At 39.3% G+C, this 22,852-nt stretch overlaps 1 protein-coding gene and 2 pseudogenes across 2 annotated transcripts; all 3 read left to right on the plus strand.

The window, feature by feature from the left end:
* The first annotated feature begins 2,462 nt into the window (after positions 1–2,462).
* On the plus strand, positions 2,463–10,496 carry LOC143878133 (uncharacterized; annotated as a pseudogene).
* A 3,048-nt stretch (positions 10,497–13,544) lies between these two features.
* On the plus strand, positions 13,545–16,207 carry LOC143879292 (uncharacterized; annotated as a pseudogene). The gene is made up of 2 exons (XR_013251187.1): positions 13,545–14,239; positions 15,093–16,207. The product of XR_013251187.1 is annotated as an uncharacterized LOC143879292 (transcript).
* A 2,221-nt stretch (positions 16,208–18,428) lies between these two features.
* Positions 18,429–21,474, plus strand: LOC143878236 (uncharacterized). Its single transcript, XM_077380540.1, has 2 exons — positions 18,429–18,865; positions 20,418–21,474. The coding sequence occupies exons 1-2, from the start codon at positions 18,540–18,542 to the stop codon at positions 21,280–21,282; spliced, it is 1,191 nt and encodes a 396-aa protein (XP_077236655.1). The 5' UTR covers positions 18,429–18,539; the 3' UTR covers positions 21,283–21,474.
* Positions 21,475–22,852: the final 1,378 nt, after the last annotated feature.

Here is a 22,852-nt window from a genome sequence, read left to right on the forward strand (position 1 = left end):
TCTTCTGCTCCTCTTTTCCTTGAGTGCTCAAGAAGGGTTTCTACGAAAAAATTGCTTGAGTTGCTTCAATCTCCGTCGCAAAAAGAAGAAGAAGCAGAAAAGGTCAGTTCTATTATTTTCTTTTCCCCCTTGTATTTATAAGGTTTCTGATTCTTTGCATAAATCAAAAATCATATATTTTCTTGTATTAGAGTGAAAGTCGTTGACCCAAAAGGTTTAACCACTATCTATCTTCAACAACCAACTCATAAAACATGAAACCAATAACTCGGTTTTATAAAAGTAATCAGTTTTATAAAGATACTCGTACCATTCTAATAAAAATACCAAACATACAGTAATAAATCCGTAAACTACGTAATAGTAAAAGGGAAATGTTATCAGCACTACGGTATTTTGATTAGGGCACTCCTCACTTTATTAAAAGTAGGGTACGGACCGCACATAGGATGATCCAAACCGTCCATTAGATGGGCCACAGCCTAAATAGGTTGTGCCCCAAAAATCATTTCCAGAGATCGATCCTAACCGTCCGATCTGAATCTTAGAGGGTTGTTCCTAACCCTCGATAGATCGGAGGGTCAGGATCAACCATTGGAAATGATTTTTGAGCCACAACCTATTTAGGCTGTGGCCCATCTAATGGACGGTTTGGATCATCCTATGGTGCGGTCCGTACCGTACTTTTAATAAAGGGAGGAGTGCCCTCATCAAAATACAGTAGTGCTGATAATATTTCCCTAATAAAAAACACATGTCATTTATCGTACACACCATTTCTTCTTAGCGTTAACATCGTAAAGGCAACGAATATGGGTTAAGTGGGAGGGGAAAAGACACGATTTTAGAAGGCCATTACGCGAGAATTAATTAATAAATTTATAGGATCCAAATCGTTTTCCCTTTGAATTTCTTTGGTGCCACGTCAGCAGTGATCCGTATTAGTAAATCTCCAATTATAGAAGATAAGGGCTTGTTATAGTGGATATACATTAATATTGGGAAGGGAGTTTCGTTTTGAATTCTCTAACTCTTGGAAACCTCTGTATTATACGGGATGGAGAGGGGCTGCCGCGTGGCACCACCACAGCTTACAGGATTTCACAGTGGGACATAATAAGTGAGACCTTCAAGGGCGAAGTACAAGTAGGGCCTACCCAACCTTACCAAAGGTGCACCACTTATCAAAATTCACTCATATTGGACCATTTTGTAGCTGTGAATGCATAGTTGTTTCTTTATTTTTTTAAGGAATGATAGACTGAAGGGAGCCCTTGCAAAAACTAACTACAAGGGCACCCCTTTTGGTCCATCTCAATAAAGTGGGCATAGAAAATTATAAAATGCTTCTGGTAAATATTAAATTAAAATAGCAATAAATGCACTTTGTGGAGATGGACCAATAGGGGTGCCCTTGTAGCTGGGTTTTTTTCATGGGAGCCCTTCAGTCTATCTGTTGGGAAAGTTGCCTTATTTCCCACCCACGGTGGTTGCTTGGGTGGGAAGGTAAAGGAAAAAATAGCCTTTGGGGAAAAAACTAAACTATAAAAAGAGAAATGTTGTTCTCTTGGGTTGCGGCGAAGCAAGACGTCTTTGGTGTGTCGGATGCCAAAGGAGAGAGAAAGGGAGAAGATGATTGTCATCTCGGGATTTTCTCTTAGGTTCTATTTCGGGTTTATCTCTCGTGTTATATCTTGTGTACGGTCTTGGGTGTGAGAAGCAAGGAAAGGGTTGCGGGTTTGTGGGTTTGAGATTAATCCATTGTAATCATTGTATATTGTTTTCTCATAGTGGAAGATCGTGTTTCTCGCCCGTGGAGTAGGCTTTGCCGAACCACGTAAAATCTTGGTGTTCATCTTATGGCTTGTTTATTTTACTTTTCCGTTATATTTGTGCACGATCGGATGGGATTGCCCGGCGGATTTTCTCAACACTATCATTACTCTTTTTTATTGCTTATTTAAGAGTCATAAATTGGAGGGTTAGAACCGTCCGATGGGGATGGGTTTTAAATTTGAAGCCTTTATAACAAGGTCGAATAGATAAATTGTTTTTATTGAAACCAAAGAATATGCCACCGAACCATACGGCGCCTTCGAAGCAGAAAGAAACATCTCGATCCAAACCAATTAAAATGGAAAAGACAAGATGCATTTGTCCAGTTATTAAGGCATGGTCGTGCTGATATCATTTCCCATTTGTTTTTGGGAAAGCTTATGTGACATTTTACCCTTATTTTCGTTGTTTCTCGGAAAGTAGTACGAAAGATAATGGAACCTTACGTGTCATACCACCTTATTCCTTGGCCAAGGGGAAACCTCATTTGGGACCTCAATAACATCGACCCATAAATATATAATATCCACGAGAAAGTGAAATTTCATTATTTGAAACCTCAGTAACATTGATCCATAAATATAGAAGAAGTTGATGTTCGCTCGAGAAACTTAGAGGAGAGAAAAATGTATGTGACGAGGCCTCTTTCATTGTACAGGAAGTCTCCTGAAGCTGCAGGTATGTCACCTCCCGAAGGTCCAAATTCTGGTTATCTTGTTCTTTGTGATGAAGAAGCAGAGGCAGAAGCTACGTGTTGTTGGGGATCAACTTGTAAAGATAGCAGAGTTATAGACCTCCCTTTCCCTAAGACAAGTTCCTAACCGTTACATACACCACTACCTCGTATAATCGAAACGGCCCTCATCAACACACTGACCGGGACAAGGTGCTGTTCGTCCCTGTGATGGACCAATCCTTGTCTTCCAATCGATATTATGTTAAAAGGGCACAAGGCAAACACATGGGGTAATTTCCTTCTCTCGAGCTTTAAATATCAATGGCTGCTTACTGCTTTAGGTTGATTCTACCCTACACTCTTTTGTTAAAACCTCTTTGTCATCTCTTATGTGTTTTTTTTCACTAGTTTTTCACATAGTTTTAAAACTCCCCAGCATCCGCGTCTACTCTCCCGAATCGACTCTCTTTTACCTTGGTCACATTTCGTGTTGCACCTCATCCGCATTTCGCGTTTTGCCACACAGAGTCAATAAAAATTCCTTTGACTCTCCCAAATTATGAACGCGTCAACCGAGTACTTAGCCACGGAAATCGAGTGCTCTGCCACGCAGTGCCAAATTCATTAGGATTTTCTTCGGCAGCATCCGCATTTTTAAACACTGGTTTTTCATGTGAATCATTTGACCTTTGCAACCTTGGGGTTTGGCCAGGTGATTGGATGGCATCCATCCAATAAGTCTTCTGGGCGGTGCATTCCTATTTTAGAGATTTCATATGGTGGGTGGCCGTATAGTCCAGTATTTTTCAAAAGGTATTGTGCGATCAAACTGTTCATTTGTTGAACCACAATGTAAAAAGGTTGTGCCTCGAAAATCATTTCTAGAGGATGATCATAACCCACCGAACTATAAAGGTTTCCATGATGTATGATGTGCAGTCCGTCTATAGATCGGAGCATTAGGATTCATCCTATGGAATGACTTTTGGGACACAAGCTATTTGGATATGAAGTTTGCCGTACACTACTACTTTTTGAAAATACCGGAATACAAGGCCACATACCATATAAAATCTCATCTTATAATATATCATATTTTGCACTAGAAAACATTACATATTCTATTATTTATTTATGTTTCCTAACCTATATACGGTGGTTAGGAAACATAAATAAATAATAGAATATGTAATGTTTTCTCGTGCAAAATATGATATATTATAAGATGACAAAACTGTTGATAAATTTACGTGATTCAACAATACTGCCTACATTCATGGGCAAAAACTTTTAAAAAGTTACATAATCAATCTACAACCAATACCTTATATAATACCCCAACTATAATACCCAAAAAATATAGGGTTTTCTCCTAAAATTGAAAACTATGCGATAATTAACTCATGAAATTTATATGGTTTGAAACGTTGCCCCTTATAACCTCGCATACTTCACTGATGTGGGCCTTTAATGTGGCCCATATTATAGTTTTAAGGGGCCAGATGAGTATGCATAGGAATAATACAGCTCAAACTATACATATAGTATGCATGAGAATTGGGTGGCCGTGAAAACACGTGAAGTCTAAAAAAAGTAGGTACGGCCCACTTTTATTTATGATCCAAACCGTTCATCTATTTGGGCACAACGTAAATAGGTTGTGCCCAAAAACTCATTTCCATAGGACGATCCTAACCCTCCGATTTGTAAAAGATTCCTTAAATGATTTTTGGAAATCTCCATATTCATATTAGTTCAGATCGGAGGGTTAGGATCGTCCTATGGAAATGATTTTTTGGACACAACCTATTTATGTTGTGCCCAAATAGATGAACGGTTTGGATCATCAAAAAAAGTGGGCCGTACCTACTTTTTTAGACTTCACGTGTTTTCACGGCCACCCGTCTTATAAATTCTCTAGTATGCATAGGTATAAACCGAGACATAAATAAAATATGTATAAAAATAATTTTGAATTTAAATGTAATTAATAGTTATTAAAATAATTTAATCTCATTTTAATATCCTCTTTAAAAATAAGATTAAATTAAAATAATAATATAGGCAAACAAGGACCAATTTGGTATCATCCATAGAAGCACATAATATTATAAAGAGATAATTTTTCTGAATGATGTATGGATTGATTTTGCAGGAAGGTAAGCACATGCTCAACAGAAGAGGATATAGAGACATGTTGCTTGATTTTCAGCTGCATAAAAGATGTAAAACCAATTATAGACACCCCATTTTGACCTGATCCAAATTTCCCAAAAATTGAATAAATCCTGAAATCGACTAAAGTTCCTAAACCCTTGGATCTCAAAAACAATTCCCTGATGTCCTAAAGCCGCACTTCAACTTTAAAAATGGAAGAGCCGAACCCAAAATGCAAAAGACCCCGACAAATCTTCATTTGCAGATTATTGTCGAAACCTTTGCAAGCCCAAATGATTTCCCTAAATTTCCGAGTTCCGAGGCTTAATTGTGCGCCCTGTGAATGCTTGTTGTTTCTGAGTGTGTCTCTGCAAATTTTCAAAGTAAATGGACAAAGAAGTTGAGAAAAGACAAGCTGAGATTGTGCGAATATCGAGACATAGTGGTGCTAGTTAGGCAAGACGAGAGGGCTTAAAATATGGTAGTGCTGATACCATTTCAAAAGATAAAAGGAGTAGGGGCAAAAATGCCATTTCCCCTTAAAAGAAGGTCGATTAGGGCTAAAAAAAAGAAGAAAAGAAAAGGGGCAGGGCCTCATTGTGGGCAGGAGGGGGTTTTTCTTTAAAAAAAGAAGAAGAAGAGTAGCAGAGGGAGAGAGCCGCCGATTCGATCATCGCCACCCTCATCTTCATTGGAGCTCCGACCTCGCCCCTCCATCATCTCCACCGCACCAGCCACCATCTCCAACCGCCACCTCCAAAACCGCACCACCCAATCACCACCACCCCTCAAAACCCATCTCCACCGCACCAGCCACCATCTCCAGCTGCCACCTCCAAAACCGCACCACCCAATCACCACCACACCTCAAAACCCATCTCCACCGCACCAGCCACCATCCTCAACCCCAAACCCAAAACCCAAAACCCAAAACCCATACCCACCACCATCTCCACCCCAAACCCGAAACCCAAAACCCATCTCCACCGCACCACCACTAGCCACCACCACCGACCACCCCAAACCCATTTCGAAAACCCTCTTCCACCCTCATCTTCTCCAACCCCCACCTCCAAAACTGAAACCCATTTCCACCCCAAACACACTTCGAAAACCCAAGTCCATAACCCTTAAACCCCTTCTCCTTTTCGTCTAAAAAAAAAAAAGGGGGAAAACAGAGAGAGAGAGAGAGAGAGGTTGGGGGTTGTCTTCTTCGGCCTCGTTCTTGCCAGCCATTTGCTCCGGCCACCGACCCTACTACCATTTTCTTTTACCCATCAAACCCACTTGGGTTTTCTTCCATTTGCAGCCACGATTCCACTCTCCGTTGATCTACGCCCCAAATTCGATTCGTCATCATCTCTGGCAATTTCGCCCCGATCCGCCGTCTTTGCCCAATTCAGAAGAAGAAGAAGAAAGGAGGAGCAAAAGCTTGAACTTACAAGGCTCCAATTTCTAGTAATTCTCCCAATCTCTTCCTTCATTTCATTCTTGGTACTCTCTATTTCTCTTTCTGTTTCTTTCATTTCTGATGGTCTTGATTCCGTTTTGGTCTTGGAAAACAACAAATGATTGGTGTGTGCTTTATGTATGTCCATAATCTGTTTGATTAAAAGCCTCTAAGTGTCGAACATTTATTTGAGTTTTCTTGGGCCATCTTAGATGTGTCGATTGTGATTTGAGGCTCTATTCTTTGAAGTCATAATACTTTTGTCTTTAAATTGTTAAGATGAGAAAATCATCTATACTACCATGTACCTGTCTCTTTTTGGATGTGTGTTCTCATGCCTACTCTAATTTGCTAACTTTTGCCATCATGTACATGTCCTCCGGTTCTATGTCTAGTAGTATTGGAAGCTATTATCTGTGTTCGGGGTCTTCTTCGGTTCTTCAGGATTTCTATCGCGAGGAGCGATTGGAGCCTTTAATTTTTTCAGATTTGATCTGCACCGTTGGATCAAGATGAAGGTGGACCGGTTGAATGGGTGGGTCAAATGGTTCATAGGCCCATCAAGCCGAACGGTTGGGTTGGGCTTCGGTTCGGGCCTAATGGTTGGCCCAACGGGCTCATAACTCCAACGGTCAAAGGGTGTGATCAAATGGGTTGTGTCCCTTCGGCCAAGTGCCAAGGGGGTGCGATCCACACCATAGATGGTTGATCTAACGATGACTGGGTTGGAGAGAGGTTTTACTCAAATCAACAGTCACATCTAGGATCGATCAGGACCGTTCAATATCAATGGGTGCGATCTAACGGTCAGATTTCAAACATTCTGGAAATGTGCCCTATAGAGGTGTTTTTCACACTGAAAAGACACCAGGTGGTCTACAAAATGTGCAAAATTCGGTCATTTCATATAAAAAAAACGAATTGGAAATTCTGACAGACTTTACACTCTCTTGTACACTCCTACAAAATCCCCAAGTATTTCTACATACTATTTTTCTTTTGTTTACTGTTCTAGATACTGTTTTTCTGCAGAAATATTATCTAGAAATTTCTCTAAGGCTTGAAATTTCGGAAGGGCATTTCGGGTTTGATTCCGCTAGTGCTACGCGTCATCAAACATTAGTAGGGCTTCCCTACTAGGCTTCATTGTATCTTGGAGGCAATTCGCGGATCCCCTTTGCACACTACTAGTGGAGGCGAATCTTGTCTTAAGGAAAGTGATATCACGCCTTGAAGCAACAAGTTTCTGTTTTCTATCAACAACAGTACCCTCAATTTTTCAACACCAACATTACTCCGAATCAAGCTACACCATGTGGAGCTCACCCGGGAATGTGATTCCAACATTCAGTGTAAAAAGGAGGTTCACGTACAGAAGAGGGGTTCGATAATTATCCCACTCTCAAACTTGCTGGATAAGGAACCAGTAAGCCACCTTCTTCTCCAACGTGAAACCCTCCTTCACTCTCCATTGCTAGCAACCACTCCCAACCCAAAGGAAAGTAAACCCAAACCTCGGTGATCCTGTCTCCATTCTCTTTATCTTGTTGATTTATTATTTGAAGATGCGGGAATCTGACTTGAGCGTTGAAGTGGTCACTCGGGGCCAAGCTCCGGAACCCCTGACATCATTTTCTGTGACTCTAGTTTTACAGCGGCAAGTCTCTACCAGCTGTGCGAGCACAGATACGGATTTTGGCATCATCAATACTCCAACTCTAATCCCCAAAAAATATAGAATTTTCTCCTAAAATTGAAAACTATGTGATATGGCAACTTATGAAAATGCCTTTGTTATACAAACAGCAAGCAGGCTAAAGTATAAGGTGATGAGTCTGTAAGCCCATTGTCAATGCTCTGAACTATCAAACCAGATTAATTCTTGTATGTTTAATGCAGCACCTTAGGCATTCAAAGCACAATGCAGAGAAAATAAAGGAGGTCCAAAGTGATTCATCACAGAGCTGATCTAATTCCTTTGAATTTAAGGCATTAATTTCGTAAGAGAGAATCAAAATACCTCAAGTTATTAACAGATGAATAGACTCTAACTTTCCTTGTTTTAATGAAAACCTTGGATCTGAAGGTAGGAATCATCCTTGCCATTACAACTTTAAAGATATTTTCAAATAACTCAGTTCAAGTAAACTCTAGGAATTTACAAGATCCGATTGTTTCTCATGGAGTTTTTGCACCGGTTAGGGGAATTTGTGAAAATCGCTAACAGAGACGAGATTTCAATAGAGAATTGCCACCAAGAGTCACGGATTCGTCAAAATCTCCAGCTTTGTGTGTAGAACTGGACAGCTTTACACCGTTCAAATCTTCTTAGTTCTTCCTAAATGAGTTCAAACCAAGCTTTTAGGTGTGGAGAAAAAGAAACAAGAAAGATCTGCTTGTAATCAAGCTTAAAATCTTCTTTGAAAGAAAATCGACAATGAAACCCTAATTATTTGCAAGAGGTTTCCCTCTCAAATGAGACAAACTAAAGAACAACTCCTCAATTTTTATTCCAAAATCTATTTACAATTGTAAAATGATCTATTTACCCTTATTTTATCAAAATGACAAAAAACTCAGAGATAAATGCTAGAAATAACCAAACTATCCCTAGAGTAGCGTAAGAAAAAGACCAAAAGAGGACAGAGAACAATGAGAAAATGACTTGGGATACCCTACAATACAAGTAAAACACAACTAAAGCAAATGGGAACTAAACTACCCAAGCCAATGAGCCAACAATGCGCCAGTGTAGAGATTCCCAGGGGAAGCTCTTGCATCACTCGACCAGGCCAGGCCGAATTGGGCCACCACTTGGGGTGGGAATGGCTCAGCCCACATGTATCATTTGATGAAAGCACTCCATTCCAGCTTCAAAAGAATGCTTGGAAAGACTAGCCATCTCATTAAGTAAGATATCTTGATTCTTTTTTATAAATTTTGTACGTAGTCAAAATGCTCCTTTTTAGGTAAGCTGGGATGTTAACAATTTTTGTAGGGGAATGATATTTTTCCCCCACTTTGACTGATAAAATTCCCCCCTTTAACATTATGTGTTAACTTTCAAAGGTAAGAAAAAACGTTAAAGGGGATGAATTTATCCTCAAGTAGTGAACCATTCTCACGGAAATCGTTAAAGGGGGTGGGGGGATATCATTCCCCCATTTTGTAGGCTATCTTAGTTCTAGACTATAATTTATTATTCATATACCCATCCCAAAAAATATTTTCCATAAGTACTATACATATAGAATTAGCTTTTAACCATAGTTACTTAAATTCAAGCTGCTTTTTTTTTAGTAGTTAAAATATGTTACTTTGTTTCTAGTTTCATGAGTAATTAAGAACCTCTTTAAATGCCTGTAAAATTGTTTGCAAATAATTTTATATGCAAATACTGATTAGCAAGAGATGATTTTTAAAAAAATGATGTATGGATTGATTTTGCTGGAAGGCATGCACATGTTCAAGGGAAGAGGATCTAGATACATGTTGCTTTTGCAACTACATAGGTGATGTAAAACCAGTGCCCCTAAATTACATTAACATATATCAGCAAGTAGAGATCATCCCTCATCGTGGTAGTGATAGTGGCTACTTCACTGGAAAGTCCATAGCTCAAGATGGGTTTCCTCTGGATTTCTTTAGGACAAAAGGATGGAAAGTTTATACTTCGACACCAGATGATTTGCAAATTTGCAATTAGGTGAGGCACATGGTATCGATGTTTCTCTACGGATGCGCCTTCCTGAATTCAATTTTCCAATCTCTAACAAGTGCTCATCAAGAAAGGTTTTGGGTAAATGGTATTGTCCTTTCATGTTCATTGGGGAAGAGGGTGATAATTTGAAAGATTAAATGAAAAAAAAATCCTTGTACTGTGAGATGAGTATGGAGCAATTGTGGGAAGAGATTAACACGTGCGAGAATGACCGTAGCCAAGGAAATGTCGTGGTGGTGAATGCAAGCGTGCGAAGGGAAGTTGCATTGCTCTATGGCAAAGAAAGGGTGCAGGAAGATGCATGTGTCGTTGATGAGATGAGATGGTTTAGGCCTCTTAAGCATGAGGGAGGAGGAGGGTTGGGTGTAGGGTTGAGCTTGTCAATTGTAGAGAGAATGAGATGGGAGGAGGTCAGGGAAGGGTGGGTTGAAGGGAAATAAATGAATGTGAAGGTGGAGAGGGTGGAAGAGTTTGGAGGTGGTGGTGGTGGTGGTGGTTGGAAGAAGTTTGGCTGTTATGTGTAGGTGGAGAGATTTGTTTTGAGGAGGATGGATGGGAGTGTGGTGATAACATATGATTTTAGGCACACCCATCGAGTTAAGTGCAAATGGGAGTGATTAGCGGGTGGGATGTTTATCTTGCGCCATGCCTTCTGCAAACATTCATTCCCATTGTATAGTGTATGCATCAATGTGGTGTGAAATGGCAGAGATTTCTCTTTGGGAAATGGTATCTGCACCATTATGTTTTTATAATTGCACGGTCCTAACTTATCTTTTCTATTTTAAATGGCTTGTAGGAGCTTTTTGGGAAATGTAATGACCTTTTGACAGCTCTTTAAATACTAAACTACAAGATTGAGTTGCGTACATAACAAAACATGGTTGTGCTGATATCATTTCCCTTCTCTTCTACAATGTTCAATTCCGTGTCTATTCTTGTGTGCTAATATGGTGAAACACAAATTAAATAAAATGATTCTGATTCTGCAGAAAAGAAAATGAAGTGTTTCATTGAAATCAAATCATGATCAAATAGCGTAGAAGATTAGCACGCGTAAGGAGTCTTGCACTTGTACCTTATGGTTGTTCATAGCATTACCCTCTTAGATGTCAGGTCAGAAGAAGATCAATATCCGAGTTCAAAGGGAGACATAAGATCTGAGTTGAATGACAGGAAAGAAGAAAATGAGAGAGAACTCTTTTAAGGTTTTTGGCTTCTAATCTATATAATAACAACTGAACTCTAGATGGCTCTTTAGCTAAGCCGTCCGGGTCTTTAGTCAAATCAAAGTTTGAGATTAGAGAGCTTGAGCTCCATTAAAACTATAGTTGATTATAATTGCGTCATATTTCAAATACACTCTTAAATGCTTAACACTTTCTAAGGCAAGCATGGTTTGCAAGACTCGGTGGCAACAAAAACACACTGATGTTTTCTTTAATCTTCCGTGTAGAGTTTGGTGAAATTTGTATACAGGTACACTAGCAAAAAAACCCCGTACGATGCACGGGCCAACAAAGAATTGTACATACCACATCATACGTTGATCTAAACCGCCCATGTGATGGAACTTAACATAAATAGGTTGTGCCCGTAAAATAATTTCCATAGGCTGATCGTAGCCCTCCAATCTATAGAGGTTTCCATAATTGTTGTTCCTCTTAAGGTGCCCAGAATTCGTCAATATTTTTATAGGTGTCCTGCATTTGTAATATCAAACTTTCTGTAATTTGACCTGCACATAGTGAATAAGGGAAAGTAGTTCCCGATTTCCAACCCGACCCAACCCGATTTGCAATTTCCTCAACCCGACCCAACCTGATTTCCAATTCGGATTGGGTTGGGTCGGGTTGGGTCGGGTTGACCCAATTTGATATGGTACCAATTGTTGACCACCTCAACTCAAGCCAGGTTGTTTTGGATTTTGAGAACCAATAGTGAGTCACCAATAATCAGTTTTTAACTCACAATCGGTTCTCAAAATCAAAACCAAATAGGGACTAACAATTAACAAAAGGAAATGTTATCCGCACCCCTATTTTTTGATGATCACACTCCTCACTTTATTAAAGTACGGTATGGCCCGCACCATAGGATTATCCAAACCGTCCATTGTGGACTGTGGAGACTATTTCAATGTTGAAAAAGAAAAACACATATACAGAACTTCTTCAGATGGAACCCAAATTTGGGTTTCGGGTCGGATCAGGTTGCCCGACAGCCCAACCCGACCCGACCCGATTTCCAGTTCGGGTTGATTTTTCCCAACCTAACCCAACCCGATTTGCGAAAAAGCTTAAACCAACCCAACCTAAATTTGTGTTGAACCCGTCCCGCGTGGGAACATCCAAGTAACAATTATGGTTTCAAATTACATATAGTGCTAATGTCCTCACTACCATATTTTATAATGGCACTACTCACTATATTTTGTTGATCGCAGTCCTCACTTTATTAAAATGTACGGTATGGCCCGTACCATAGGATGATCCAAACCGTCCATTAGATGGGCCACTACTGCCTACATAGGTTGTGCCCCAAAAATAATTTTCATAGGTTGATCCGAACCCTCATATCTATAGTGGGTTATAGGTTTATCCAAACCGTCTATGTGATGGAACACAACATCAATCAGTCGTGCCCGTAAAATCATTTTGATAGGTTGTTTCTAGCCCTCCAATCGATAGAGGTTTCCATAATTGTTGTTCCTCTTCAGGTGCCCGGAATCCATCAATATTTTGCAAGTGTCCTGCATGCCTAATATAAAGTAGTTCTTTCATCATTGCCATATGTCTTTACCTCTTATTGGTAGTTTTTTTTCGTAATTGTCATAGAAAGGAACCCGGGTCGGTACTTTTCATATGTAGATTACGATTTTACCCTCAAATAATTTCTTATAGAGATAGATATTAGATATCAGCAAAGGGGTTAATGGTAGAAGAGTAACGCTGATGCGTAAATCTCACTTAAAAAGAAAACAGATTCCTTTTTTCTCTAGCTATATGGTGGTAGATATGACAACCAAAGTAAACTAGATTTCAGATGCCAAAGAATTGATTAGAAAACCAGTAAGCTATAAAGAGCTCGTCGATATTATATTTTGGGAAATGTTATCAGCACTACTGAATTTTGATGAGGGCACTCCTCACTTTATTAATAGTACCGTATGGCCCGCCGCATAAGATGATCCAAACCGTCCATTAGATAGCCACAGCTTAAATAGTTTGTGCCCCAAAGATTATCTCCATAGGTTGATCCTAATCCTCCGATCTATAGAGGGTTAGGATCAACCCTCTAACATTCAGATCGGAGGGCTAGGGAAATGATTTATGAGGCACAACCTATTTAGGCTGTGGCCCATCTAATGGACGGTTTGGATCATCCTATAGTGCGGGTCATACGGTACTATTAATAAAGTGAGGAGTGCCCTCATCAAAATACAGTAGAGCTTTCTCTATATTTTTTGAGGTGCATTTGCCTTTTCAAAGAAAATTTGTTTTGCGTTCTTTCCTGGAAAGTGTATGTGACATATCACTCTTCTTTTGGTTTTTACTGGGAAATCAGTATAATTGAAACAAACCATTGGCCAAGAGGAAACTTCGTTAGTGACCTCAATACCATTGATTTGACTTATAAAACTATAATATCCACAAGAATATCAAAGCCCTTTTCTACACATTATCTTTACAAAGAAATTCTGTTTGGGCGATGATCTCTTCACCCCCCGCAGTAGGCATGCGCCCCCTTTATAACGTGAACAGCAGGCAACAGTAGGCATGCGCCCCCTTGATAACGTGAACAGCAGGCAATTTTAACGCTTTTTGACGTCAAAACACCTTATCAGGGGGGCGCACGGGTGAAAATATCATTGCCCTTTTGTTTTGCGTTCTTTCTTGGAGAGCGTATGTGACATATCACTCTTCTTTTGGTTTTTTCTAGGAAATCAGTGTGAATTCCTTGGCCAAAAGAAAACTTCATTGGAGACTTCAATACCATTGACTTCTTTGTTTGTCTATATATCAGATTAGAATAAGTTGATTTTGGTGGAGAAACTTTTGTTTGGTAAAAAAATGTATGTGACGAGGCCTCTTTCACTGTACAGGAAGTCTCCTGAAGCTACAGGTTGGTCTCCTCCCGAAGGTCCTAATTCTGGTTATCTCGTTCTTTTTGATGAAGAATCAGAGGCAGAAGCTACATGTTGTTGGGGAACTTGTAAAGATAACAGAGTTAGAGATCTTCCTTTCCCTCAGAACAAGATCCTGACCGTTAGATACACCACGTCGGAAGGAAAGAGTCAACACACTTACTCGGACAAGGTGGTGTTCATCCCTGTAATGGACCAGCCTTTGTCTTCCAATCGCTATTATGTTATAAGGGCGGAAGGCAAACACCAAGGGTAATTTCCTTCTCCTCAGCTTTATATATCTAGGCTGCTTGCTACTTAATACTGACTCTAAATTACCCTCTTTTCGTTAAAATCTCTTTACCCTCTCTCTCTCTCTCTCTCTGTTTTTTTTCTTTCTGTACAACCTCGAAAGAATATTCTGATGAGAAATGTGTGGTTTACACTTCCTGAAAGAGAGATGATATTTTCACCTACTTTCCCAGCATTTCCATTTATCCGGGAAATAAAATCGTTCTAAAGAAAAGACAAACAAAAAATATCCGGGAAAGAAAATTCTGTAGAAACATATTTCTCTTTCAAAAAAATATAAAGTAATTTTGCTGAGAAAAAATTAAAAACCCATTTTTTTTTTAGTATTCTCACTTCTTGTACCCATCATTTCATTATAGACTTTTTTTATTTTTTATTATTAATTATTTAATTTTTGAGAATCCTCTTACATGAGTTGCAAAGAAGGTAAAAGAATCAAGATAGCTTGCTTAAGAAGCTGAAATTCTGTAAAGAAATAAAAAAGGGCATGTTTTCAAAATTTCGGTTTCGGTAGGTTTTGATTTCGGAATTGACCGAAATCTGAAATTTAGGTCCGAAATCTCGGATTTCAGCCGAAATTTAAAACCATGGTTTTAGGCTATAATTTATTGTTCAAATGCCCATCCCAAAAAATATTTTCCATAATACTGTAAGTTATTTTCTTTCTAGTTTCAATGGATAGTTAAGAGCCTCTTTAAATACCCATTTAAAAGTATATTAAGTTAAAATAATAGACTGGCAAACAACGAACAATTTGGATCTCAATATTAGAGAGAGATGATTTTTCTAAATGATGTATGGATTGATTTTGCAGGAAGGCAAGCACAAGTTCAAGAGAGGAGGATATGGGGACATGTTGCTTTTCCACCTATGTAAGAGATGTAAAACCATTGCCACTAACTCACATTAACATATATCAGCAAGTGGAGATCGTCCCTCGTCGTCAGCGTGGCTACTTCATTGCAAAGTCTGTAGCTCAAGATGGTTTTCCTCCAGAATTCTTGAGAAGAAAAGGATGGACAGTTTATACTTCGACACCACGTGATTGCCAATTAGGTGAGGCACATGGCATCAATGTTTCTCTAAGGATGTGCCTTCCTGATTTCAATTTTCCAATCTCTGACAAACGCTCCTCAAGCATGTTTGTGGGTAAATGGTATTGTCCTTTCATGTTCATTGGGGAAGAGGGTAGTTTGAAAGATCAAATGAAAAAAATCCTTGTTCTATGAGATGAGTATGGAGCAATTGTGGGAAGAGATTCACACGTGCGAGAATGATGGTAGCCCAGGAAATGTCGTGGTTGTGAATGCAGGCGTGCGAAGGGAAGTAGCCTGGCTCCACGGTGAAGAAACCATGCACGAAGATGCACATGTCGTTGTTGATGGGATGAGATGGTTTAGGACTCTTAAGCATGAGGGAGGAGGAGGGTTAGGTGTAGGGTTGAGCTTGGCAATTGTAGAGAGAATGAGATGGGAAGAAGTCAGGGGAGGGTGGGTTGAAGGGAATGAAATGGATGTGAAGGTGGAGAGGGTGGAAGAGTTTGGAGGTGGTGGCGGTGGTTGGAAGAAGTTTGGTTGCTATGTGTTGGTGGAGAGGTTTGTTTTGAGGAGGATGGATGGGAGTGTGGTGCTAACATATGATTTTAGGCACACCCATCGAGTTAAGTGCAAATGGGAGTGATTGGCGGGTGGGATGTTTATCTTGCGCCATGCCTTCTACAAACATCCATTCCCATTGTGTAGTGTATGTATCAATGTTTGTGAAATGGGAGAGGTTTCTCCTTTACAATGTTCAATTCTATGTATTCTATTGTGCTAATATAGTAATATGGTGAAACATAAATAAAATGATTCTGTAGAAAAGAAAAAGAAGCATCTCGTTGCAATCAAGTCATGATCAAATAGAGTGGAAGGCAATTAGCACATATAAGGAGTTTTGCACTTGCACCTTATGGTTGTTCATAGCACTACCCTCTTAGATCTCAGGTCAAATGAAGATCAAGAGCCTGAGTTTAAAGGGAGGCACAAGATCAAAGCTCAGGGATAGGAAATTCCTAGCGTATCTTTTCTATTTTAAATGGCTTGTAGAGCTTTCTGGGAAATGTAATGACCTTTTGACACCTCTTTAAATACTAAAATACAAGACTGACTTGCCTACATAACAAAACATGGTTGTGCTGATATCATTTCAATTCTCTTTTACAATGTTCAATTCCGTGTATATACTTGTGGGGTGAAACACAAATAAAATGATTCTGATTCTGCAGAAAAGAAAATGAAGTGTTCCATTGAAATCAAATCATGATCAAATAGAGTAGAAGATGATTAGCACGCCTAAGGAGTCTTGCACTTGTACCTTATGGTTGTTCATAGCATTACCCTCTTAGATCTCAGGTCAGATGAAGATCAATATCCGAGTTCAAAGGGAGACATAAGATCCGAGTTGAAGGACAGGAAAGAAGAAAATGAGAGACAACTCTTAGGGCCTGTTGGGATGCCCGAGAAGATTTTGAATTGGATTTCTTACATTTGCAGCCCTTTTTTGCATTGTAATTTGGATAGGATCAAATTCTTGGATTTCTAATTCAGCAGCTGACAATGAAAAAAAATCAGATTTCTAAATTTGCTGTGGAAATAAGAAATTGGAAATCCACATCTGGCAGTTTCCTTCACCCTCTTTGCTCCTCAACTTCTCCCCTCCACTAGGAACTACCCCCTTCCCTCTCTGTCCCTCTACATGAGCTGCCGGATCTATTCAATTTGTATTCAAAACTCAAGTCCAAATCCAAATACAAAATGGGAGGTATCCAAACGGACCCGTTTGGATGCAGAGAAGATTTTGATTTGGATTTCTCACATCTGCAGCCCTTTTTGCATTGTAATTTGGACCCGATCAAATTCTTGGATTTCCAATAATTCAGCAACTGACAGTGAAAAAAACCAGATTTCCAAATAAGCTGTGCAAATAAGAAATTGGAAATCCACAGATCTAAAAGTTTCCTTCACCCTCTTTGCTCCTCAACCTCTCCCTTCCATAGGAAGTACCCCCTTCCTCTCTCTCTCTCTCTCTCTCTCTCTCTCTCTCTCTCTCTCTCTCTCTCTCTCTCTCTCTCTCTCTCTCTCTCTCTCTCTCTCTGTGTCTCTCTCTCAACATGAGCTGCCAGATCTATTCATTTTGTATTCAAAACTCAATTCCAAATCCAAATAAAATATATGAGGTATCCAAACGGGCCCTCAAGGTATTTGAATTTAGGTTTTGGGGAAAACCTAAATACCAAAAGAGAGTGGGTTTCTCTTTTGGGAAGGACGGCAAGAGAGGACGAGCGAGAGAGGCTTGGGCTGTGACGGCCACCCTTAGGGAGAAAAAGAAAAAGAGAGAAAAGAAGAAGGAAGAAAAGGGTTTTTTCTTGGGTTCCTCTTGAGTTTTCTTTCGGATTTTCTCGGGTTTCTCTTGTGTACGATCTTGGGTTTGAGAAGCAAGGAAAGGGTAGCGTAATGCAGGGGGAGTGAAAATATCATCGCCCTTGATTATAATTGCGTCATATTTCAAATACACCCTTAAATGCTTAACACTTTCTAAGGCAAGCATGGTTTGCAAGACTCGGTGGCAACAAAAAACACACTGATATTTTCTTTAATCTTCCGTGTAGAGTTTGGCGAAATTTGTTTACAGGTAAATTTGACAACCAAAGTAAGCTATGATTCCAGATGCCAAAGAATTGATAACAAAACCAGTAGGCTATGAAGAGCTTGTGTATATAATGTTTTTTGGGCTGCATTTACCTTTACAAAGAAATTTTGTTTGGGCGATGATATCTTCACCCCCGGCAATACGCATGCGCCCCCCTTGATAACGTGAACAGCAGGCAATTTTAACGCTTTTTGACGTGAAATCACCTTATTAGGGGGGCGCACGGGTGAAAATATCATTGCCCTTTTGTTTTGCGTTCTTTCTTGGAGAGTGTATGTGACATATCACTCTTCTTTGGTTTTTTCTGGGAAATCAGTATGAAAGATCATGGAAACAAACGTGTCATACGTTCTCCATTCCTTGGCCAAAAGGAAACTTCATTAGAGACTTCAATGCCATTGACTTGAGGTATAAAAATATAATATCCACAAGATTATCAAAGCCGTTTTCTACACCATGACCCAATTTTCTTTGTTTGTCTATATAAGATTAGAATAAGTTGATTTTGGTAGCTTTAAAAACATATAAGATTAGAGTTACTTTTGTTTGTTAAGAGGAGAGAGAGAAAAAAATGTATGTGACGAGGCCTCTTTCACTGTACAGGAAGTCTCCTGAAGCTGCAGTTATGTCTCCTCCAGAAGGTCCTAATTCTGGTTATCTCGTTCTTTTTTATGAAGAATCAGAAGCAGAAGCTACAAGTTGTTGGGGAACTTGTAAAGATAACAGAATTAGAGATCTCCCATTCCCTCAGAACAAGATCCTGACTGTTAAATACATCAAGTCTCAAGGAAAAACTCAACACACTCACTCGGACAAGGTGCTGTTCATCCCTGTAATGGACCAGCCTTTGTCTTCCAATCGATATTATGTTATAAGGGCGGACGGCAAACACCAAGGGTAATTTCCTTCTCCTGAGCTTTATATATCTAGCTTTATTAAGCTTATCCAGGGCTTCTTACTGCTTTATATCGAGTCTAAGTTACCCTCTTTTTGTTAAAATCTCTTTCCTATCTCTTTGTTTTTTTCTTTCTCTAGTTTCCCCATATGAAACATTTGACCTATACTCTTGAGTTGGTGATACAAAATCACTGGTTCTATTTCATTCTTGGAGTATGCAAGAGAGGGTTTGAAGAAGAAGGGAAAATGTAGAGAGAGGAGAAAGCTAGGGCAAGGCCAGAGGGGTTTTTCTGTTGGGGGCTCCACAAAAGCAAGGTTCTTCTTGAAGAGATGGTTTAAAGCAAAATGAGGAGTTTTCTCTAGGCTCTTGGAAAGCTTTTTGTGGTGGAGCAAAAAGGGGTTTTCCTCCTCTTGTTTATCAATGTGTAATCTTCTTCTTCCATTGTTCTTCTCCTTAGAGTTTTCTTCATTGCGAGAGAAGCATTGTATTGGAGAGTTCTCCAAAGGGATTTTCCTCATACTCGGTGTAGAAATTTGAGGGTTGCTTCGAAGTTGCATAGAAGCTTGGAGAGAAGGGTTTTATTGGTAGATTTTACCGATGGAGGGGACATTGTACTATTGGTTCTACATAATGAATTTTTGTGTTGCCTTACCCGTGGAGTAGCCCATTGTGGTGAACCACGTATATTCTTGCCTTCTTGTTGGGTATTTCCGTGTGTCCGCCAGTTGTAGATTGGCGGATGTTATTGGCGGTGGGATCTTGGCTGCCAACATATACAACCTCGAAAGAAAATTCTAATGAGAAATGTATGGTTACACTTCCTGAAAGAGAAATGATATTTTCACCCACTTTCCCAGCATTTCCACTTGTCCGGGAAGTAAAATAGTTCTAACCAAAAGACAAACAAAAGGGTGTGGAAACATGTATCTCTTTCGAGAAAATATAGAGTAATTTTGCTGAGAAAAATTTAAACCCATCCTCTTTTCTTTTTCTTTTTTAAATTATATTATTTATTTATTTATGCAGATGGAAATCTTGCAAAAATACATTAATCAGAGAACCCCAAATGCACCGTTAAAAAAAAAAAGTTATCTTCTAATTATTATTTTTTATTAACATATTTCAAGAATTTAGAGGATTGAGTCGGATTTTGACTCCGAAATATTTGTTATCTCATTAAGCAACCTATCTTGATTCTTTTACCTTCTTTATAACTCATATAAGGGGTCAAAGTGTATCTCTTTAGGTAAGGTGGGGAGGGGTGGGTTTGACCAGGATGTTAACAATTTTTATAAGTTATCTTAGTTTTAGACTATAATAATTCTTCAAATGCGATGCTCATCCCAAAAAATATTTTCCATAAGCAGTATACATTATTTTAAAATGTAAGTTATTTTTTTTCTAGTTTCAATGAGTAATTAAGAGCCTCTTTAAATACCCATTTAAAAATAGATTAAATTAAAATAATAATATTGGCAAACGAGGATCGATTTTGATCTCAATATTAGAGAGAGATAATTTTTCTGAATGATGTATGGATTAATTTTGCAGGAAGGCAAGCACATGTTCAAGAGAGGAGGATATTGGGACATGTTGCTTTTGCAACTATGTAAGAGATGTGAAACCACCGCCACTAACTCACATGAACATATATCAGCAAGTGGAGATCGTCCCTCGTGGTCGTCTTAGTGGCTACTTCACTGCAAAGTCCGTAGCTCAAGATGGTTTTCCTCCAGAATTCTTGAGAAGAAAAGGATGGAGAGTTTATACTTCGACACCGCGTGATTGCCAATTAGGTGAGGCACATGGCATCAATGTTTCTCTAAGGATGTGCCTTCCTGATTTCAATTTTCCAATCTCTAACAAGCGCTCCTCAAGCATGGTTGTGGGCAAATGGTATTGTCCTTTCATGTTCTTTGGGGAAGAGGGTAGTTTGAAAGATCAAATGAAAAAATCCTTGTTCTATGAGATGAGTATGGAGCAATTGTGGGAAGAGGTTCACATGTGCGAGAATGATGGTAGCCAAGGAAATTTTGTGGAGGTGAATGCGAGCGTGCGAAGGGAATTAGCCTGGCTCCATGGCGAAGAAGCCGTGCAGGAAGATGCGCATGTCGTTGATGGGATGAGATGGTTTAGGCCTCTTAAGCATGAGGGAGGAGGAGGGTTAGGTGTAGGGTTGAGCTTGGCAATTGTAGAGAGAATGAGATGGGAAGAAGTCAGGGGAGGGTGGGTTGAAGGGAAAGAAATGGATGTGAAGGTGGAGAGGGTGGAAGAGTTTGGAGGTGGTGGTGGTGGTTGGAAGAAGTTTGCTTGTTATGTGTTGGTGGAGAGGTTTGTTTTGAGGAGGATGGATGGGAGTGTGGTGCTAACATATGATTTTAGGCACACCCATCGAGCTCAGTGCAAATGGGAGTGATTGGCGGGTGGGATGTTTATCTTGCACCATGGCTTCTACAAACATCCATTCCCATTGTGTAGTGTATGTATCAATGTTGCGTGAAATGGGAGAGGTTTCTCTTTTACAATGTTCAATTCTATGTATACTATTGTGCTAATATAGTAATATGGTGAAACATAAATAAAATGATTCTTTAGAAAAGAAAAAGAAGCATCTCGTTGCAATCAAGTCATGATCAAATAGAGTAGAAGGCAATTGGCACATATAAGGAGTTTTGCACTTGCACCTTATGGTTGTTATAGCACTACCCTGTTAGATCTCAGGTCAAATGAAGATCAAGAGCCCGAGTTTAGAGGGAGGCACAAGATCAAAGCTCAGGGCTAGGAAATAAGAAAATGAGAGAGAATTCTAAGGTTTTTGAATTCTAATCTATATAATAACTGAACTCGAGATGGCTTTGTTGTTAAACAATCACGGTTTCTTAGTCAAATTAAAGTTTGAGATTAGAGAGTTTGAGTTCCATCAAAACTAAAGTTAATTATAATTAGGGATTTGATAGCCACCTTCGCAGAAGCTACTTCGCGCTCTGCAAGTGATGACAGACGCATCTGTTGACTTTTGCTTTATTCATTTAATTCATCTGGCATGGCTGTCATCACTTGCAGAGAATGGGGCGCGAAGTAGCTTCTGCGAAGGTGGCTAGCAAATCCCTTATAATTATGTCGTATTTCAAATACACCCTTACATCCTCAACATTTTCTAAGGCCATGTTGGTTTTCGATTTTGAGAACCGATTGTAAGCCCAAAATTTATTATTGGAATCAAAATTCAACATAATTTTGAATCAAATCAAAGGGCACTAACCTCAAAGACTTCTATTTCTCACTCCAAATATCATGGAATAGAAAAACAAGGTTCGGCTGGACTTTTCCATTGATTGCTAGGTTGGCTTCCTAATAAAGCAAGTTACGAAGAAAAAGATGATCCTATAAACCTCAAGTTCTTGCCAATGCAAGAAATGGCCATGAGATTGAGATTTTTTTTCCTGTTGCATCAATGCCATATAGAGTTATGCTTGTGAAGAACTTGAAGGCAGTACAACTCCAATATGTTTAGAGGTAATACCAGAGTCCTATATCATATTGAAGACAACGCAAGCATGCTTTGCAAGACTCGGTGTCAACAAAACACACACTGGTTTTTTCTTTAATCTTCCGCCTAGTGTTTTGTGAAATTTGTATGGGGGTACATATGACAACAAGAAATGAATTCAGAGGCCAGAGAATTGATAACAAAACCAGTGCTCAGAGAATTGTGATTTGGAAATATCTCAATACAGAGAGAATCTGTAGATTAATTTAGAGCCCAAGAACTCCAAGTGATGTCATTCAAGAATTAGACAAGTTTATCCCTTATTTTATTTTAAACTCCATGAGCAATCAAGAAAAGTTTTTCAAAAGAACCAATCAACCTTTGGATTACTGGGATTCATAGACTTCAGTGAAGGAGATCCAAGAAGAGGTAAGGTGGGACTTTTTTAGGTTCTTCGGGAGAAATTTGATAATCCATTGCTCCTGGGAAAGACCCC

This window comes from Tasmannia lanceolata, unplaced genomic scaffold (assembly GCF_043159265.1).
Source record: "Tasmannia lanceolata isolate RefF3 unplaced genomic scaffold, GAP_Taslan_0.1 ptg000006l, whole genome shotgun sequence".
In the NCBI taxonomy this organism is placed as follows: Eukaryota; Viridiplantae; Streptophyta; class Magnoliopsida; order Canellales; family Winteraceae; genus Tasmannia; species Tasmannia lanceolata.

Bases quoted from the DNA above. Each gene is read 5' to 3' on its own strand.
- LOC143878236 (XM_077380540.1), top strand. From the start codon at position 18,540: ATGTATGTGACGAGGCCTCTTTCACTGTACAGGAAGTCTCCTGAAGCT. The intron at 18,866-20,417 runs GTAATTTCCTTC...TTAATTTTGCAG, and splicing joins GCGGACGGCAAACACCAAGG to GAAGGCAAGCACATGTTCAA.